At 35.7% G+C, this 20380-nt stretch overlaps 1 protein-coding gene across 1 annotated transcript in view; it reads right to left on the bottom strand.

The window, feature by feature from the left end:
* Positions 1–20380, bottom strand: part of fbxo41 (F-box protein 41) — a 70442-nt gene that overhangs the window by 28642 nt on the left and 21420 nt on the right. The window contains exons 3-4 of the mRNA XM_067441151.1: positions 7326–7533; positions 529–602 (exon numbers count right to left, since the gene is read on the bottom strand). Coding sequence (XP_067297252.1) covers positions 529–602; positions 7326–7533 — 282 coding nt within the window. The remainder of the gene's footprint in view (positions 1–528; positions 603–7325; positions 7534–20380) is intronic.

Here is a 20380-nt window from a genome sequence, read left to right as displayed (position 1 = left end):
TCAGCACAAATCACATCGGAAAGGAATTTACTTTCAACAGAAAATAAGAAAATATTCTAAATGTGGAAATAAAGTGCCTAACGAAATGTTCAATAATAATAATAATAATAAAAGCATTTATTGGGTAGGTGTAAGTGTAAAGGGGCATCCATTTAATAATTTTTATAAATATAATAATTTATAAATATAATTTAATTTATGTTATTATGCATCCTGTTATTATACAACAGTAGTGAGATGCAAATAGTATCTATCTGTCAAAATAAAATACAAATTGCATGTAATTACTATTTACCCATATTGCAAAGAACTGCTACTTTTATGTGGTGTAAATATCATTTTTATTATTACTATTATATTACTATTTTGACTTGTTGTAAATAACATCTATTTCAAAAAGTCACTGCCTTAATTTAATGATTTTTGATTCAAAATCTGATTTAAAATTATAAATAAGTTAAATACAAGTATAACAATGGATACTAATTGATAGACAGTTTGGCAGAATTCTGCCGTCCTGAGACTTACGCAGTGCTGGGGGAGGAACGTCGATCGGACACTTGGTACATTCCCCTGGATGCCCCAGAGATACTGGAATTTCTCTATAAGAGTAAGAGAGAGAAATCAAGTGAGAGTGTGTATGAGACAGAAAGATGCTCTAAAATGTCACACGTCTGAGATACTGTAGCTCGAGATCAGCAGGTAAACATAATAATTAGAACCAAAGCAGATAGAGAAGTATAGTGTAGAGAACTAAGCTGTCTCATATACAGTACATGGGAAAAACATCACACTTTAATCAGAACTTGATTGACGAGTTCTTCACCACTAACATGCTGTAGAGTCACTAGTCAAATAACACTAATGTTGCAAAAACACCAAACTGTTTCCTGACAATCATGCTCACTTGATCGATTGTGTCAGTTAAAACAATCTACTGAGAGCATTTTCAAAGGGTAATTTTTAGAGAAAATAGTTTCTAAAATCGTGTTTATTTAATTTCAGCCATTCTATGTAAAGCTAAATAACAGTTGCATTTAAAGGAACTGTATGTAAGAAATGTATTTCAATTAATCATAAAATGACCCTGATATGTCACAAGACAATAAGAAATCATGTTAATTTCAAATATTTATATCACTGACAACAGTAGTCCGGCCAGAATATTGTCATTTAAAAGTTGTTTTTGCAGTCCTCAACTGATGTTGATGTTGTGCTTTGGCCTGAAGCTCCACCCTCCACCTATCGACCAATCACGAAGTAAGTAGTGTTTCTGCATCCGGGTTGCCAGCTCTGCTCTAGTTACCACAGCTGCAGCTCAAGCGGCAACCTCCTGCGATCTCTCTTGAAGCCAATACGGAAGTAATGTAAACTGCAATTCATCGACTGGCCGCTAGGGACAGGCTCCAGAAGGGAGCAGAATCTCATTGAGCCCTTTGTTAAAATTCCCAATTTTACAGCAGAAAAAAACATGTTTACAGCCTGGTACAAATTATGGTTTTTGCCTATACGGCAAATTTTGCCCTTCATGACAACTGTGAGGGGGGTGAATTTTTTTATAACTCATTCGTTTACAGTATAATAAAGCCTTAACATTCTGCATAATTAAGGGCGTGGTTACTTTGAGTGACAGGTGGATAGCCATTTATCCGCCGTCTATGGTCATTGCGTCACCTAAGCTCTGCCCACATCGTGCCTTTTTTTCACTTTTCTGTTATCCGGGCGTGACAAGATGGCGACGCCCAGCTCGCCCCTACTTTAAGCTTCAGAACGGCTTATCGGAATCCTATGGGTGACGTCACGGACACTACGTCCATATTTTATTACAGTTTATGCTACAGCTACAAACGTTCCTGCTGGATCCTGCAGCCAATTTGGCAACCTCGAGTCAGAGGGGAGGGGGAGAGGGGATACACCTGCAGTACCAGTTTTGGCCGCAATCTTACATACACTTCCATTAAGGGCTTTTTCACAATCGTAGGAAAATGCAGTGAAATTTGGTTAACTATCTTGTTTTTATAGTCATTTTTGGAAAATGTGACAACAGTCTTGATGTCCCTGTACAATTTTGAACATAGTACTTTTATTCACAATGAATGACTTTTATTCGTATGCATGAGACTCACCAGTCTCATACAGGACATAGAAAACCTGTGCCTTTAAATAACTGCTCTAGCTAGTAAGGTGATACGCCAGAGAAAATATGGACCAAGCAAGGTGCCATAGTGATGACAAGGCACACACACATTCACAAACACACACTGGGCACAGTGCCCGCAGAAATGGGGCAGAAAGGGAAAGCAGCACTATTGATTTCACAAGTAGCGCACAGCGTTAACTGCTGGCCGGGATTGTGGGAAATGCTTGAGACGAGAACAAGAAACCTGCATCTTTTTCCTTCTTGCTTACTTTCTTTCTTTCTGTTGCCATAACCCGGCACAGTGCCTGTCTCTGCTCTAATTTAGGCCAAATGTCCTGAATCACAGCATGCATGCGCCTGAAACTCTGTTTCCTTCTTCTGACATCACTGAGTGTACTTCCTCTCCAGATAGTAGGAGACTGGAAGGCTGTGGCTGGCATTTGGGAACACAGGCTGTGTGCGAGCGCAAGCTGAGTCAACAGTGCTGTGTGCAATAGAATATATGAGTGAATGACAAATGTAGATTGTTGTTTCCATGGTGATGAAGGGGTCCCCAATGATGTAAGAGCAGGGTGAGATGTTGGGGTGTTGCCCAGATATAGATCTGTGTATATGTCAGGGTTGGGCAAAATTCAGTTTGTCATTTTTAGTTTTTAGTTTAACAAAAAAACACTTTGTACAAACTGTGTTCAAAACTTCATTGCTATACTGTTCAGTGTTGTCACGATACCAAAATTATGACTTTGATACGATACCAGACTAAAATATCGATATATCGATACTAAATCGATACCACAGTTAAAAAAAAAAAAGATAAGATGCTTAATATGACAACAGAACTTGTTATTATTCATTGTTATTTTTTACTAAAAATGAATGTGGCCAGCATGTTCCTTAGGGTTGGGCATCGTTTTGATTTAAACAATTATTGATCAATTGATCAATTACTATTAAAATTATCTCACAAATTTTTGCAATCTCAATGTATTTTTTACAATGGGGTAATTGTGTTGCAATAGCTTACACGCAGCACAAGAAAGCTTGATTTCGAATGGTAAATTGAATTTAAAAAGATGAGTAAACAGTAATAAAATAAGAACAAATAAACAGATTACAAACAATAGCACAAATAAATGCAATAAAATAGAAGATACAAATTAAATAGACTGCTTTATTTTTTCAGGTAAGTCTAACATTCAGATAAGAAACTGAATTTAAAAAATGCATAGTAATTACATTTAAAACAACATTGGATAATGTTTTTTGTTAAAAAAAAAATCAATAGCGTACAGATGAAACTATTAAAGTTAAAATTGAGTCTAAAGTTGATCAGTCAAGAGCAGTGTGATCGTTTGTCTTTTTGTAGTTTGAATAACAAATGACTGCAGTGCCTTTAAGACTAACGGACGCATGGATCCTAAACACTGTTCCTGTTACTCGTTCTTCCTGAACTGTTTGCTGAACAGTGTAACACACTGTCATGAGGAAAAAGTCCAGCAGAACGCGTGTTCGCCGTGCTCAGAGGTTAACCGGGCTGAGTGAGAATATGCCGGTGTGCGTCAACTCGCTTTCGGTCGGAGAGGAGAGTGCAGCTGATATCGATACTGTAAAAACTGAGAATCGTATCGTTTCAGATATTCCAGTATCGATACATATCGAAATATCGATATTTTTGACAACACTAATACAGTTTCTAACAAAAGGCAATGCATTCATCTGCATTCAGTGAACTCATACTCAGTGGAACCGAAGTAACCCCCTCTAGATTCAAGGAAATAGGAATAGTGTACCTGTGCACTGTAAAAGGTTCTCTGGAGCTTCACAGACCAAAGCTATGCATTGATGAGTATTTATTATAGACATTTACTGAGTGCTGCATATTTTATATCCTGCAGACAAACCTGCAAATGCATTTTCCACTACCTACCCTCAACCTGCTAGAAAGGCCATGCATAATTCCCTAAAAGATTCTCTAAACAATTTCTTAGCATGTCCAGGTTTTAAAGTGAGTACAGTTGACAGTTTTTTTTCTTTTTTCTGGATGTGATGATAAATGTTTCTGTATTATAAATTCTTAATCTTTTAAAAAAAATCTTAATGTTCAAGATTTATTTATTTAATTTATTTAGTAAATGTTGTTAAGATAATGCTAATAGGATAACTATCTCTTTGATTCTTGCAATCTATACACACTGTTTTTTAAATTACCCTCTGTTATTACCTGGCTGAATTTATTTGATCAAAAATTAATTAACCCTTAAAGACCTAGAACATTTTTGAGGCGCCTGATGTGCCTCTACTTTTCTTTGTTTTTCTCCCCCATTATAGCAGTTAGCATCAAGTGCTATATATCATTTTAAACAGGAGAACCTGAAGTTTCCATCTAGCTCATTTGATGTCCCAATTTTACATTTATTTATTCTGAGAATGGATTAAATTAATATAATTTCAAGAAAAATGGCAGCAAAAATGTGATGTTTTTGTCAAAAACTCGAACAGAACTTCTTGAAGTTTGGATTTTTTCCTTTAGAAAGTTAGACTTGGTTGTTTTACACTTCCAGATTAAATTTTGTCTACATGTAACAATCCCTCAGCAAGTTATAGCCATTTATAATAACAATATTCTAGGCGTTTCTAGGTTTTTGAGTGGAAACAGGTGTATTTTATTTAACGTTACTGATAATGTGTCCTAAAAAGTTCAAGTAATAAAGTAAATAGAAAGATTGTTATATTATAACAACACTGAAACAAACATTTTTCTTCAGAGAAATATATTATAATTTGAGCATGAAAAACAAACGCAAACAATACATCAAGTTGTGACAACAAACCATGAAATAAAATATACTGAGGCTACTTTTACATGTGGGCGGCTATTTTCATAAACGGACATTTCAACTTCTCTGCACATAATCTTCTCAAACACAAATTGAGGAAAATATAATAGTGAAAATGTGTAAAAACACAAACTACATACAAATAGAGAAATATACTGGCTGTGCTCTGACAGAGAGCGCTTTGCACGCGTTGATTTCTGTTTGGTTTCATGATGCATGCAAATTCACACCCACGTTCATTTTTCAGAGAAACGTGATTCGTGGTTCAAAAGACCAAACACTGTGTTTATTGGTTGAGTTGATGAAAGTTTCAACGAATCTGGACACAGGGGATGGGACTAATAAAAAAATAATAATTTCTGTTTGGCTCAGGGGAACAACCCACGTGTGTTTCCTGGACAAATCAATGCTGCATATTTTGATGACGCATCCACGCTGACTACGGAGCCTCTGAATGATCAATCGCGAGACATAATATACCTATGGAAAGCGGAGATTCTCCTCTTTATGGTGCAGTTTACAGCATACAGATTGGATTAGCGGTTAAAAAGTTATTAAACATTTTAGAACGATAGTTATTTTTAGTCAATGCTGCATATTTTGATGACGCATCGATGCTGACTACGGAGCCTCTGAATGATCAATCGCGAAACATATTATACCTATGGAAAGCGGAGATTCTTCTCTTTATGGTGCAGTTTACAGCATGCAGATTGGATTTGCGGTTTAAAAGTTATTAAACATTTTAGAACGATAGTTATTTTTAGCCGCGGGCGGCTGTCTCGGTCTTTAAGGGTTAATATGGTGAAATATTATTACAATTTAAATGACACGTTTCTATTTTAAAGGAAGTGTATGTAAGATTGTGGCCAAAACTGGTACTGCAATCACTTTCAATTTACTGTAGAGCGGTGTATCCCCTCTCCCCCTCCCCCTGACTCGAGTTTGCCAGATAGGCTGCAGGATCCAGCAGGAACGTTTGTATCTGCAGCTGTGGTAACTAGAGCAGAGCTGGCAACCCGGATGCAGAAACACTACTGACTTCGTGATTGGTCGATAGGTGGAGGGCGGAGCGTCAGGCCAAAACACAACATGTCAACATCAACAGTTGAGGACTGCAAAAACAACTTTTAAATGACAATATCCTGGCCGGACTACTGTTGTCAGTGATATAAGTATTTGAAATGAACATGATTTCTAAATGTATAGTGCCATATCAGGGCCATTTATGGTTAATTGAAATACATTTCTTACATACAGTTCCTTTAATATATTTCAAAAATGTAATTTATTCCTGATGGCAAATCTGAATTTTCAGTATCATTACTCCAGTCTCATGTGTCACATGTTCCTTCAGAGATCGTCTTGCTCAAGAAACATTTCTTATTATCATCAATGTTGAAAACATTGTGCTGCTTAATATTTCGTGGGATTTTGTGGAAAGAATGAAACATTTTTCCACAGTATTTCTTGATGAATGATAAGTTCATTAGAACATAATTTTTTGCGAAAATTGCAGAAATCTGTACTGGTACATACAATCAATTGAATGTGCCTTGGTTAAAAGTACTTAATATATAAAAAATATTCAAAACACTATTTTAAGCTTTGTATTTCTACCATAATTAAATTATTTAAATTGTGTTCCTTTAGAAAAATGTGAAAAATTAAATGTGACGATAAATGTGAAATCCTAAAAAAATGATTATTCTCCAGAATTGCACCTTGGGCACATATACTCTATAGAGATCATTGTATTCCCTTTTTCACTTATATTATCCTCACCTATAAAGCCTTAAAATGGTCCCTCAGCAGGTAGCTTATTATGTTAAAGGGTTAGTTTACCCAAAAATTAAATTCTATCAATAATGACTTTCCCTAATGTTGTTCGACACCCGTAACCGTTCGTCTGCGGAAATCACAATGGTGTCAATGAAGGCCTGTCTGAGCCATCGGATTTTAACAAAAATATCTTCATTTGTGTTCTGAAGATGAACAGAGGTCTTACGGGTGTCGAACGACATGAGGGTAAATAATTATTGAGATCATTTTCATTTTTGGCTGAACTAACCCTTTAAAGAATAGAAAACATTTATACCTTTTCAAAAGTAGCAACTATAGCATCACACTGACATATATGACCACCAAATAGTCTTTTAGAAGCAAATTGAATGGTTATTCCACATAGATCTCGAAACGGTAGTGATTCGAATGATGGAGTTTGCTTTGATAAAAAGCCCAGTCACATAAACATTTGCATAAATTACCACAAATACAGGTGAAATCTCTGAATCGCACCAATGTCATGTTTTTTTGTTTCTTTTGTCTCTTTCTCTCAGTTACCGTACCTGTCGTCCATTATGTTTGGATCCTTGCAGACTGCAGTGTCCCAGGCTGCCGTTGGGGGTGGTGGCGCAGCTGCTGATAATCTGGAGCTGTTTCTCAGCGCGGTCGGCCCGGTCCAACAGCTCCTCAATGAATTGCTGAAGACGCAGTTTAGCATTGGCTTCACGCGCAGCTGTTTCCTGCAGGAACTGGTCGATCTGGGCCACCTCTCTGAGTCAGGAGGAAATGAGTGCAAAAGAGAAAGAAATTTGTGACAATTACTATTGCTTGTCAGTTAAATCAATGTATAAAGAGTATTGAGTGTGTTCAGAGTATTAATTGTGTATCTCTAACAACATGGCGGTTTGGTGTTGTGTATGTATGACCTTATGCATCCCTACCAACAGCATTATAATAATATTAATAATTTGTTACATTTATATAGCGCTTTTCTGGCTACTCAAAGCGCTTTACATATAGAAACATCCTTAACCTTTACAGTCTCTATGAAGGCCCTCCTTCAGAAAAGCATAATGTGCTCTGATTGGTCGGCTGCACCAATGTGTTGTGGTCAGTCGCTTCAAGCGTGTTTTCGGAAATGTCACGCACATTACCCTAACCACGAGTTTCAACACACTACTAACCCAACTGAACCAGGCCTCTCACCCCTTTTTTCTGTCTTTGGCAGGAATTATTTAAATGAGGAATAATTTGCAGTGTACGTTCCCAAAAGAAAACTCAAGACTACAGTCGAGGTGTTTTAGAGAGTACACAAACAGTGCTAACTGACATAGAGAAAAAATCCCCTTGTGCTTTGTAACTTTGCAGTGTTATTTAATGTTTAAACAGCAACATTACACATCAACGAAAGTAATACTAATTTAAAAAAAAGCATAACGGATCTTCTTTAGAGAACTAAAGACCTACAGAGCATCCAAATTTAAAATGGTCACACCTTGGCAAATGGGAAAAGGGCATCTGATACCACCTTCTCCCTCTCATTTGTCCCTTTTCTCATGCTTGTTTATGTCCTCTAGCATTCTGCGAATCCCTGGAGCGTGCGTGCAGCCAGTGAGAGCAAGACAACTGTTATCTCGGTGTAGGAAATGTCTCTGTACACATAAACACTAGCTTGCGCCTCTGTCGACACCATCAACTCAGCTATTCCAAGCTTCTCTCACTCTTAGCAGATTCTCGCACAGTTGGACTTTTCATTCTCATACGCCAACAAATATTATTTTGAGATACTGACATCTTGAGCATTTCATCAACATAGGTTGCAAACAACGTCACAGGACAAAGTGAATACGCAATGGTTTCCGCGCTCAAGGAAGAAGCTTTAATTATCCACAATAATGAAAAGCCCCATTTTATAAAGCAGGAAAACGAATGAGCGCAAATGTGATCTCACTGCTATTTATGTGATTGTGTAATCTCAAATGATCTTTTAAGTAAATAACAACGATACAGATCAGGCTCTATTAAATTATCATGTCAGACAGACTCTAGTCTGTGGTGCAGCCTTTTTTTTTTAATAATTCATGGATCTGGTGTACATCACGTTACTTAGAATTATTATTTCCAGTATGTTTTTTGTGCAATAATTAATCTTCAGTAAATCAAGACTTATGTCATGATTAGTAGTGAAAAAAGGGCAAAAATTTACAAATTAAAAAAAAGATTTAAAAAAATTATAAATGAATAACTCTTTACTGTTTAAAACGTTTACAAGGATGTAAGGATTTATTAATAGATGATCTAATGCTTTGAACAAGATAACTAAACAGAGTTGGATTTTTTTTCTTGCTAACTAAAACTATTAAAGTGGAGTTTTTGGTAGTAAATAAAATAAAATAAAATAAAATGAAATTTGAAATGTAAAAACTATTAAAGTGGAGTTTTTGGTAGTAAAATAAAATAAAATAAAATAAAATAAAATAAAATAAAATAAAATAAAATAAAATAAAATAAAATAAAATAAAATAAAATAAAATAAAATAAAATAAAATAAAATAAAATAAAATAAAATAAAATAAAATAAAATTTGAAATGTAAAAATGTTTTTACTAAAATTGCTAAAACTAAAACAAAAATAAACTAAAGTGATATTAAAATGATAAAAAGCACATAAACTGGGTAAAATTTCAGCTAAAATAAAAAATGAAGAAAAAAATACTAATTAAAAATATTATTAAATACTATACCAGCTGTCCTATGGGTTTGTAGGTAAAAGTATTTTAATAATACAAAAAAAAAGCATTGCATGGATTAGCGCTCAAGTAATGAATCATTTTATGGTGCCTTTGTGTCCTTTTTGAAGCATGAAGGCTTCAGTCAGGCTTTAAGTCCCCATTCATTGTAACTTTGAAAAAGAACATAAAAAAGCAACCAGCATATTATTCACAAAAAGCTCCTTTTGTGTTCCACAAAAGAAGTCACATAAGTTTACAATGACCCAGGCTAAGGGTGAATACATTTTCAAGTTTTTGGCTGTACTATTCAAATCAAAAGAATTTGTCAGCTTCTTGTGTAATCACTTCTTGAAAGAGCGTTCTCTATTCATTTGCCTGCAGTATTCTTACTGAAGTTAAGGTCAACGATGTTTGGAGGAACAGAGACAAACCGAGTACTAGGTACACAGCGGAGAGAATAACAGTCAATCAACACAGTGTAAACGAGACTAATTACAGGCCCAGTAATGTGGAGGCTGGGAAGAGCAGTGTGCGCTCACTGTGTGCTATACCACACGCACATCCGTATACATGATGATTTCTGCCTCTGCCCCACACTGTATCTTCAACTAATTAAAGGGCTGGCACCTAATTTCTTCAGTCATCTTGATAAATCTGTTTATCTACCATAATGTGTGGTGCCTCTCAAGGTAAAGTAACACTGTGATCAGCGTGTGTTGGTATTAAAGTCCCCTTGAAATCAAAATTTATGTTTTATGGATTTTAGCCCATGTGTATATCTTAATGTGAGAATATGATTTTTATTGAGAAGAAAACTTTATGCAAATATGTTTTTTTTAAATGTATTTAAATAACAGTCTCTCTATATATATGGAAAAAAGGACCAAAATTAATGATGACTCACAAGGTTGCGTATGGAAATTCTACATAAAATGCTAGCTCCTGTTCACCTTAAGAACGATAACTTATAAAAATAACTATATTGACATCCACACCAACACACAAGAACGTTCTGTTTATGAAAAGCGCACGGCAGTTTTGTCATCCGCCCCTTTAAATGCTTCTTTAAAGCAGGAAGGATTCTGTCTTTGTTTTTATTATTCATCAGCTGGGGGGGAAACCTTTTTTTCTTGATTACAACAATATCCTCCTTTATGTTGTTATCATCTTAGTTGTGGTGAGGACTCTGCTATTCTTTTAAATTTGCAAACAGGCCTTTAAATCAACATAAACAATTATTTAACAATTATAATCCTTGCTGACATAATTAATCATATTCATAAATTATTTGTAATTACTTAGATTTTGAAAAATAAGGTTTTCATGGGAAATCATTAATTCTCACTTTTTTTTCATCCGCCCATCCGCGCTACTACCCGCCCGCACAGAGTTAATTATCTGCCCGCATCCCCGCCCATGAATTTTATAAATGTCACAATCCACCCGTTTTAGCCACTTTTATGCGGGTACCCGTTGCAGGACTCTGCCGTGTCGAATGTGAAGAGGGGGATTGCCGTGTTAATCTTGGACTAAATCGGCCACCGTAGGAGTTAAAACGAAATCAGAATTGATAGGAACAGAAACTATTATTCACTGGATGGTCATATACCTTTACACCACTAGATGGGGGAAAATATCACACAGTGTAGCTTTAAATTGAAAGTTCAGCCACAAATGAATATTCTGCCGTCATTTACTCACCTTCAAATTTTTCCAAAACTGTCTGTTTCTTTCCTCTGCTGAACACAAAATAAGATTTTTGAAGAATGTCAGTAATCAAATAGTTGACCCCAGTATTTTTTTTTCTACTATGGTAGTCAATGGGTGCCGAGATCTGCTTGGTTACAAACATTCTTCTAAATATCTTCCTTTGTGTACAGAAGAACAAATACATTTATACAGGTTTGGAACAACTAGAGGGTGTGTAAATTATGACAGAATTTTCATTGTTGGGTGAATTATACCTTTAAAGAGAACACAATAAAATAGCAGAATCAAGCAAGCCCAACTTGACATATTAGTGTGCTTCCCGCTGTCTGCCCTAATCAAAACTCTTTCAGTGTCATTTACAGTCTCGGAGCTGACTGAAAAATCTTCACAGGGGGAACATGAATACAAATAAGACCATCAGCCCAAAAATCTGATATCTAAATTCCAATATGCTACAAGCAAAGCACACTGAGAGAGGCAGCCTGGCTTTCAGATTCACACTGTGAGAAAGTTTGACTGTAGAAAGTGCTCGGCTAGCGAACATTTCTCTATTGCGCACAAAACTCTAGTCTATAACTAAGAACAAATCTAAACTTGAGGTAAAACCTCATGGTTTAATCTGAAATGTATGACAGAACTCAGTCTGGATGAGAGTGACAGAGTGTGATAACCTCTGTGCAGCCCTTATCTAAAAGCAACGGATTAAAACTGCTCAGATATAATGTTGTTCGTGTTGTGCAACAACCCCCCCCCCCCCCCCCCACCACCACCACCACCACCACCATCTCTATTGCCTTATCAAAAGCATATAATGTACTCAAAATAGCTGGTTGTCAAAAAAATCCATAATGACCAATGCAATCTACCAAGAGCAGTGCAAATTAGCGTCTGGTTTATGACATGATTTATAACATGAATACCAGTAAATTGATGCTAACATTAATAAATAATTTTGCATGATTAATTTAAATACTCTCCTCCCATAAATTTTGCATCTGAAAGGGAAACTCCTACAAATGCATTTGTAATAGGTCAGCCGCAAAAATAACCCTGCCCATGCATTTTCAGCGCTAATCTTACATTGCGTGTGTTTAGAAAATCCTGACATTTCTTTTTGTTCGTTTTTTTTTAATGCCAAAAGAGGGTTTGCGCTGACGCAAGCTGTTAGTAAATCTGGCCCTAAGTCTTCATTATATTTTCTGTAATTTCTAATCAGGCACCAAATAGAATACCCATAAAAATTAACTTCACCCAAGTTCACCCAAAAATGAAAATTCGAAGTTTATCTGCTTACCTCAATGGCATCCAAGATGTAGGTGTGTTTGTTTCTTCAGTTGAACACAAATGAAGATTTTTAACTCCAACTGTTGCTTGTATAATGCATTTCAATGGGGTGTTTTCTATATATATATATATATATATATATATATATATATACTCAAATCCATATTAAACACAGCAGCTCGTGGTGAAACATTGATGTCTTAAGGCACGAAAAGATCGGTTTGCTCACTTGCAGGCAGTGATGGTGCAGGGAAGGCTGATGTACAGTGTTGTATTTGAGGTAAAAAAGAATATAAATACTGTTCGGTTTCGGTTTCTCACACAAACGACATCAATGTGTTTAATATGGATTCTTATATCTATGTTTTTTACTCTCGTAGAAAACACCCCCATTGACATCCATTATACGAGCAATTTGTGTTCTACTGAAGAAACAGACACACCTATACATCTTGGATGCCCTGGGGGTAAGCAGATAAACATTTTCATTTTTGGGTGAACTATACCTTTAAGTAATCAAGAGCCATCGTTTCCAGCTCCAAGCAGGTCCAATAAGCACAAAGTGACTGATACAAGACTAAATGCTTAATGGCTTTAATGAGGCAAAACAATACAATCCCATTAAGCATTGTGAATGAAATAAGCAAATTAAATAATTTACTGATTTAAAGATGTTGATATTAAAACAATAGATTTATCTACATATGCTTACACATATTTAGGTAGGGAAAATGACTGAGTGGGCACTAAAGTGTTCTTCTGGTGCGATTTGCTTGTAGTGATTCTCTGATTGGTGGCGATTTCTCTGCAGATTCGTAGGTTTTTCACAATAAATTCTGCTCTTGAACTTGATTGTTTAAAAAAAACATGTTGAAATAATGCAGGCTTGTGGCTTAAAGCGCATACCTTCGATTAACAACCTCGTAGCTCGAAGAGGCCTTATCATTCAAAATCACTTCCCCTATGGAAAAACTGCATGGGATTTTTTACCTCCAGAACCAAACTATTGCACTTTGGGGTATGAGGGACTAGATTCTATGGTTGTGCTGCTCAGCCTTGCAAGGCATCAGTGCAGATGGCATACTAGCTTCAGCTTGTATTCAGAGAACTCTAAAAAGCAGGAATATAATTAAAAAGAAACCTTGATCTTTCAATGAATACAGACCGGTTTCTGGACTAGTTTCCATGGGAACAACTATTGGTTGGCTGTCAGATATGTCTTTAAACAATAATGTATTGCTACAACAAAGAATGTAATGTATGAATAGTGTATCGAGCGTTTTAAAGAACATTTTTACTTAATTCACTGGCCAATTTATTCAGCTTATATGACAGAAGGTGAGATGACTAATACAAGGTGGTATGGAATATTAGCTGCACAATACATAATGAAATGAGTACAGCAATGAGTGAATATACAAGTCAAAATACAAAATATTGTTATATATATATATATATATATATATATATATATATATATATATATATATATATATATATATATATATATATATATATATATATATATATATATATATATTACACATACACACACACATATTACATGTTATATTAAAAAAAATGATATAGTACAAAATATGCAGCATATCTGTTAAAGCCACAATATGCAATTTTTCGACACTAGAGGTCACTTATTCAAAACAAAAGTGTAGCTTGATGAAGCCTGGATTTTGCAGAGCTTTTATTATGCCGCAGATGACGCTGCCGCTGTCGAATCATATTAGATATATTATTTAAGTGTGTTGAAAGCTCGGCGTTTACTATGAGACATTTTGCACACTGCAGTAAACTAGATAGAAACTAGATATTAGGCATGGTAAAACATGGTATTCACTGTAAATCATGAAAAAGAGATTTATACCATAAGACTAACTGTGTTGAGCTTAGGGCTGCACGATAAATCGAAATCGAACTGCAGTCGCAATTTGGCTTGTGTGCGATTATAAAAGAACACAGGCTTTGATTTTAATGAAATAAATATATGCCCAGTGTGTAAGTGAAGAGCGGCTCTGTGGTGAGGAGGAGTAAACGCTGCTCCGTCTAAAAACACTGTGCACTTGAAAACGCAACATGTATCAAACAGCTTCACAAAATAGTAATGCGAAGCGTTGTAACAAAATATGCTTAATAAAATGTTTTAACCAACCCGATCTCACGGCAATTCGTACATATTTTGAGGTGGCTAATTCATACGAATTTGTACGACCTCATTCGTACAAATTTACAAGTTTATAGCTAAATTGTACGAATTTGACGAGTTGCCAAATTCCAATGAATTGGTATGAATAACCTACCTCAACCCACCCCTAAACCTACCTAATGGTTTAGACTAAGCATACAAATTCATACGAGTAAGGTCGTACAAATTCATACCAATTAGCCACCTCGTAAAATATATATGAATTGGTCATGAGATAGCGTTTTAACTTACTTCATGTCATCAGTTGAGTGTTTGTGAGCTGATGTGGCTTGTTATCACAGAATGAGGCAGACGATGCATTATAACATGGTAAAGTCTGTCAATCAGCACTGTATCCTTTATTATTATGAAAATACCCAATAAGGCTTGCAGATCTCAAATACACATCAGACATTGATGCAGTCATATTTTTTGTCTTCATGTTTTACCAGTCAAAGAGTTTTGATCCTCTTTTTTCTTCAGTAGCGGTAGCTTCACATAATCACAAATCACATTTTTAACCAGAATAATCGCAGTTAGATATTTTCCCCAAATCGTGCAGCCCTAGTTGAGCTACATAACAATGATTATTTTTCTGTCAATTAATGTATCAAACAGTTGCTCACCTGTCTAATGAAACACATAATATCCACAACTTTCCTGCAAGTCTTAGTGGGCGTCGCCATGACAGTCGATACTTCCGGTGGACGGTATCTCAGTTCCGGTTTAGCACACATAACAGTTATGCTGCGTTCACACCAGACGAGAATGAGTGACGCGAATTAATAGTGCTATTCACGCGAAGTTGGATGCGTAAACATTTTGAATCCATTAGCTTCATTCACTACACAACAGACGCAAATTTGCGTCATAGGAGGGGCTTCTGCCAGGCAGCGGCAGTCGTCAGAAGGACTAGCCGAGTTAAGGCTGCTCTCGCCGGGGTTAATGAGCGCCGCTGAGCGCCTGGGTCTCACACCTCCGAAACCTACTTGCTTCCATAAACCATGCAACATAAACGGACCCGTTTGACATGTTTCCTAGCACCATACGCACTCCATTCAATGCCCAACGAGCTTCAAATAAACTCAAGAATTGTGATGTAGAAGTAATATTTGTATTTTAATATTTGTAATTGTTGAAATGTTCATGTCAGACATTGTCAGTAGACTTTTTTTTAATCAACATGAAAATAGGTGCATGAACTTCAATGAATTTAAGTGCATTGTAATAAAAATTAACATTTCATTGCTGTAAATGTAATTATTGAGTTTATATATTAGTTTAACCTATTTAAAATACTGCAGTAAAACTGTATAATTTTTTGCAAGGGGTATGTTTATTGTTTTCAATAATTTACAGATTTAATGTGTAGCAAGACCGCTCTAAAAGCCTAACGTTACTATCCAAATAGAGACCTGCAGTCCCGCGGGACCCAGCACAACCGAGCGCGGCGCGGGATAATATTTGATGGGTGAATGCGGATGCGGGTGGACAAATTAAATAACTAGAAACAAATAAACCTTTATTTATATTAAAATAAAATAGATTTACAGGCGCATGGACGGAAGGTAACTCTCGCGTGGTTCATAGGAACAGCCAAGCCGGCCTACCACACAGTGGCAAAATGTCTGCGCCGCATAACTCAGGTGAACCGCTTAGTGCTACAGATATTAGTAAGTTCTTGTAAGATAGTCAGATCCATGCGACCATCTGGGACATGTGATCATTTTGCCTGAAGCATTGTTGTAAAAGTCGACTCCTGAGTCCTGATAATACAACCAAGCGTTCAGCTGAGAACAGTATAGACTAACGTAAAGCGGAAGTTCGTTACCGGCTTGTTCTACGCTGCCATAGCGATCACGGGAAAGGTCAGAGTTCGGGGAAAGTTGTGAATATAAAAGCGTTTTTGGTGTTACCATGGTTTCTACAAAAACAACAACAAAACAGAAATCGAGGGTAACGCTGGTATGATGTCATTGATAAGTGATGCACGGACATGGTCCCTGTACTGGTTAAATGTCTTATTCCTCTGGATTTAAGCATTCTTGGAAACATTTAGGATAATGTAATTACACAAGTCAACAAAATATATAACACTGTTCCAGTAGTTTTTTGGTATGTTAATCCAAAAACCTTACATATTGTGCCTTTAACTACACTCATCACTAAGATTGCATGATAACATCTGTGTTTTAATTAAATTACTACTACTACTAATAATAATAATAATAATAATAAGAGTAATAATAATACCTATATGAACTTGACATATTTAACTAGTCAGTTGTTGGACAACAATATATTATATTGCATACAAATGAGCTAAAACAAGACTACTAACTGACCGCATGAGCATTTTTTTTCGAAACTGAAGAAAACATCTGCATTTTCTATTTATGTTTGCAATAAGCAAATCTGCAAAGTCTTAAGGATGCAGACAGAGCATCAGAATCAAACAGATGAGAATACAAAGATGTCTAGTGGAAATAGGAGCCGTACATTTGACATTTAACATTCCTCCACACTAATGCAGTAAGAATTATTTCAAGCTCACATAAAAATAGCAGGGAAGGGCTAATCAACAGCTGACTGTATTCAGAATAGTAAATGGTTATGTAAGGCTGTAAGCAACACGCGGTCCCCAGACAATATAAATGATAATTAGATACAAGAAGAAGAGTGGTTAATGAGATGAAATTAGAGGAGGGTAAAAACAGGGTCTTGGAAAGCTTGGAAGTATTACAGATTATTAGTTTGACTAAATTGGTTTAGATCACACTGCAGAGATGCACGTACAACCTATAGAATCCCTCAGCTGACCCTCATAAATGTGGTAGATTTATTTGTACATGCTACAAAATGCACAAAGAGATGTCTAGATGATGCCAACAAGTTTACATCTTCAAACTGAGAACGGTATGACAGGATAGGTCACAGAGACGGCAGAAAGAGAACATTAGCAGAGATTTGTATGCAGAGAGGTTATTATGCGAGCCTCTTTATGAACAGAATACTAAGCACACACACACACAGGGTATACCGATCTGTCATTCACAGCTCTGCCCTCTATAAGATGGATACTATAGTAGGGCTGCATGACTTGTGGGGGGAAAAAATCAGATAATAATTGCGAATGTGATTGAAAATATGTTTTTTTTTTTTTTTTTTTTAACTTCAGGTTTGTTTATATGGCTGGATAATTTGGCCAAAATGTAATAAAAAAATATAATAATAATAATAATAATGAATGACTATTAATGACTATTATTACAAAAATATGAAACAAAATAAGAAACATTCTTGTACTATTGTATTACAATATTATTGTAATTTTATACTAAATATTGTATTACATTATTGTAATATTGTAAAATTACCAATTTTGAAATATATTTCAGAAAAATAATACGAACCCAAACCACAAAACCAGTCATAAGGATACATTTTTTAAATTCAGATGTATACACCATCTGAAAGCTGGATATATAAGCTTTCTATTGATGCATGGTCTGTTAGAATATACTAATATTGGGTCAATGAACAACTATTTGAAAATCTGGAATCTGGGATTGCAAAAAAATCTAAATATTGAGAAAAATTGCCTTTAAAGTTAGCAATGTCCTTAGCAATGCATATTACTACTAATAATAAATGTTTATATATTTATGGTAGGAAATTTACAAAATATCTTCATGGAACATGACCTTTAATCAATTTCCTAATTATTTTTGGCATAAAAGAAAAATCAATAACTTTGACCTATACAATGTATTTGTTGGCTATCGCCAAAAATATATACCCGTGCAACTTATGACTGGTTTTGTGGTCCAGGGTCACATATATAATGATAATTTTATTTTACAATACAACTGTAAAATTACAAATGCTGCATTCCCAAATACATGTTATGTGACCCAAACCCATGCAGAAATTGAGGAGTAATAACATAGCGTCATGTTTCGTTCTAAAAACAAACAGCGCATATATTTATTTAATTAAATCACAAACTTGGAGATTTGATAATAGCACTAAGGCATATTGCAATTTTGGTTTTATTTTGATTCATTGTACTGCTCTATACTGTCATCACAGAGGAGCTCTGAATTCAAGACAGATGAATTTAACGAGAGCCACAAACCTACGTTTGCATAATAATGGCTGCCGTGGACATGGTTCTATGAATATTCACATTTAAAACAGCTGAATAGGACATTGTGACACAAATGAGCATCCAATGAATTCAAAGACTATCTGAGAAAATTGCTATGCCATGACAAAGTAGCTGTTGCCAACAAAGCAAGCCTAGCCTTGCCTTAAAGCCTTGAGGATATATATATATATATATATATATATATATATATATATATATATATATATATATATATATATATATATATATATATAGTAAAAAAAGTCTGAAGGTCTGTGTTTAGCTTGAAAGCTCCAGAGGATATACACATGATAAGCAAATCAAGCAAACCAGGTGAAAGAAGCAGCCATAGTAAGCAGAAGAAGAAACAGTGATCAGATGGTGCTAACAAGATCGAGGTGACAGTGAGAGCAAAAAAAGAGAGAATGGAAGAAGGGTACTCTGGGTAAAAAAACAGAGAGGTGAGAGAGCGAAAAGAGAAATGAGGCCTTTTTCTTTCTACCTGCCAGCAGTGCGTGACCGGTTTCTTAAGAAAGCTCTAATCCACAGGCGGCTACAAATCAATCACAGCGGGTGTATATTTCAGATGAAGTCCTGCTGAGAATACCCCACTCCACATGAGTCTCTAAACTCAGACCACTCCACAAGCTCAATTGGCCCTCTCTTTTGGACATTTATATACTGTATATGAAACAAAAATCATTTTGGGAGAAGTGATATTTTACTTGAATGGGAGGTAGAAAGTTAAGACCCCTTGTGACCACTTTAACTGGGGCTTTAACAAGAGAAAGTCATTTTACAGTAATTTAACATTTAAAATCATTGTCAATATTGCTATTATTTCATACTACTCATGCTTTCATAGCAACAGCAACTGTTAGGCTGTGTATGTAATTTTCTGGGTTTCGGTCAAAAAGGAAATCAGATGTTATGAAATGTAACCTTCAAATGGAATAAAAAGGGCTTAGTGATATGCAACCTTCCCAAAATGTTGCATTTGATGCCTTCACACTGCTTTGCAATCATGATGGTTCATGAGTCGCATTGACAAACACAAAGTTCAAGAACGACAACTCTCTGAATAGATTTAGTATGTTATTGAATATGGCAATGGCAGACTAGATCTGCTACGATGCAGCTGTATGGAATTGCTATTGCTAATACAAATACATCCTGCTGTGAGCGTGTAAGATATGCTGCTGCTTCATAAATAGACATACATAAATCACATAGCAGATCTAGGCAGGTGGAGCTGGGGAGGTGGCGGCTTTCAGAGGAACTCTGATAGTGCACTTCAGGACTAGATTACAGCAAACAATGAACAAGAATAATTAAGTTTAATATGAAAAAGGGGTGGAGTAGCCCTTTAAGATAAGGTTTTGGTTGATCAATGGCAGTCGTTTTCAGTTTCCTCAAAATAGCAATAGGCCAACAACACGGCTGAACACACCTAATTTTTAGACCAGCACACCCATTGGCAAACAGATGGGCACGAGTAGATTTGCCATTTAAAAAACATGGCGCAGGACATGAAAATGATAA

Source organism: Pseudorasbora parva, chromosome 4 (genome assembly GCF_024679245.1).
Source record: "Pseudorasbora parva isolate DD20220531a chromosome 4, ASM2467924v1, whole genome shotgun sequence".
Classification (NCBI taxonomy): Eukaryota; Metazoa; Chordata; class Actinopteri; order Cypriniformes; family Gobionidae; genus Pseudorasbora; species Pseudorasbora parva.
This window is presented reverse-complemented; position numbering and strand designations above follow the sequence as displayed.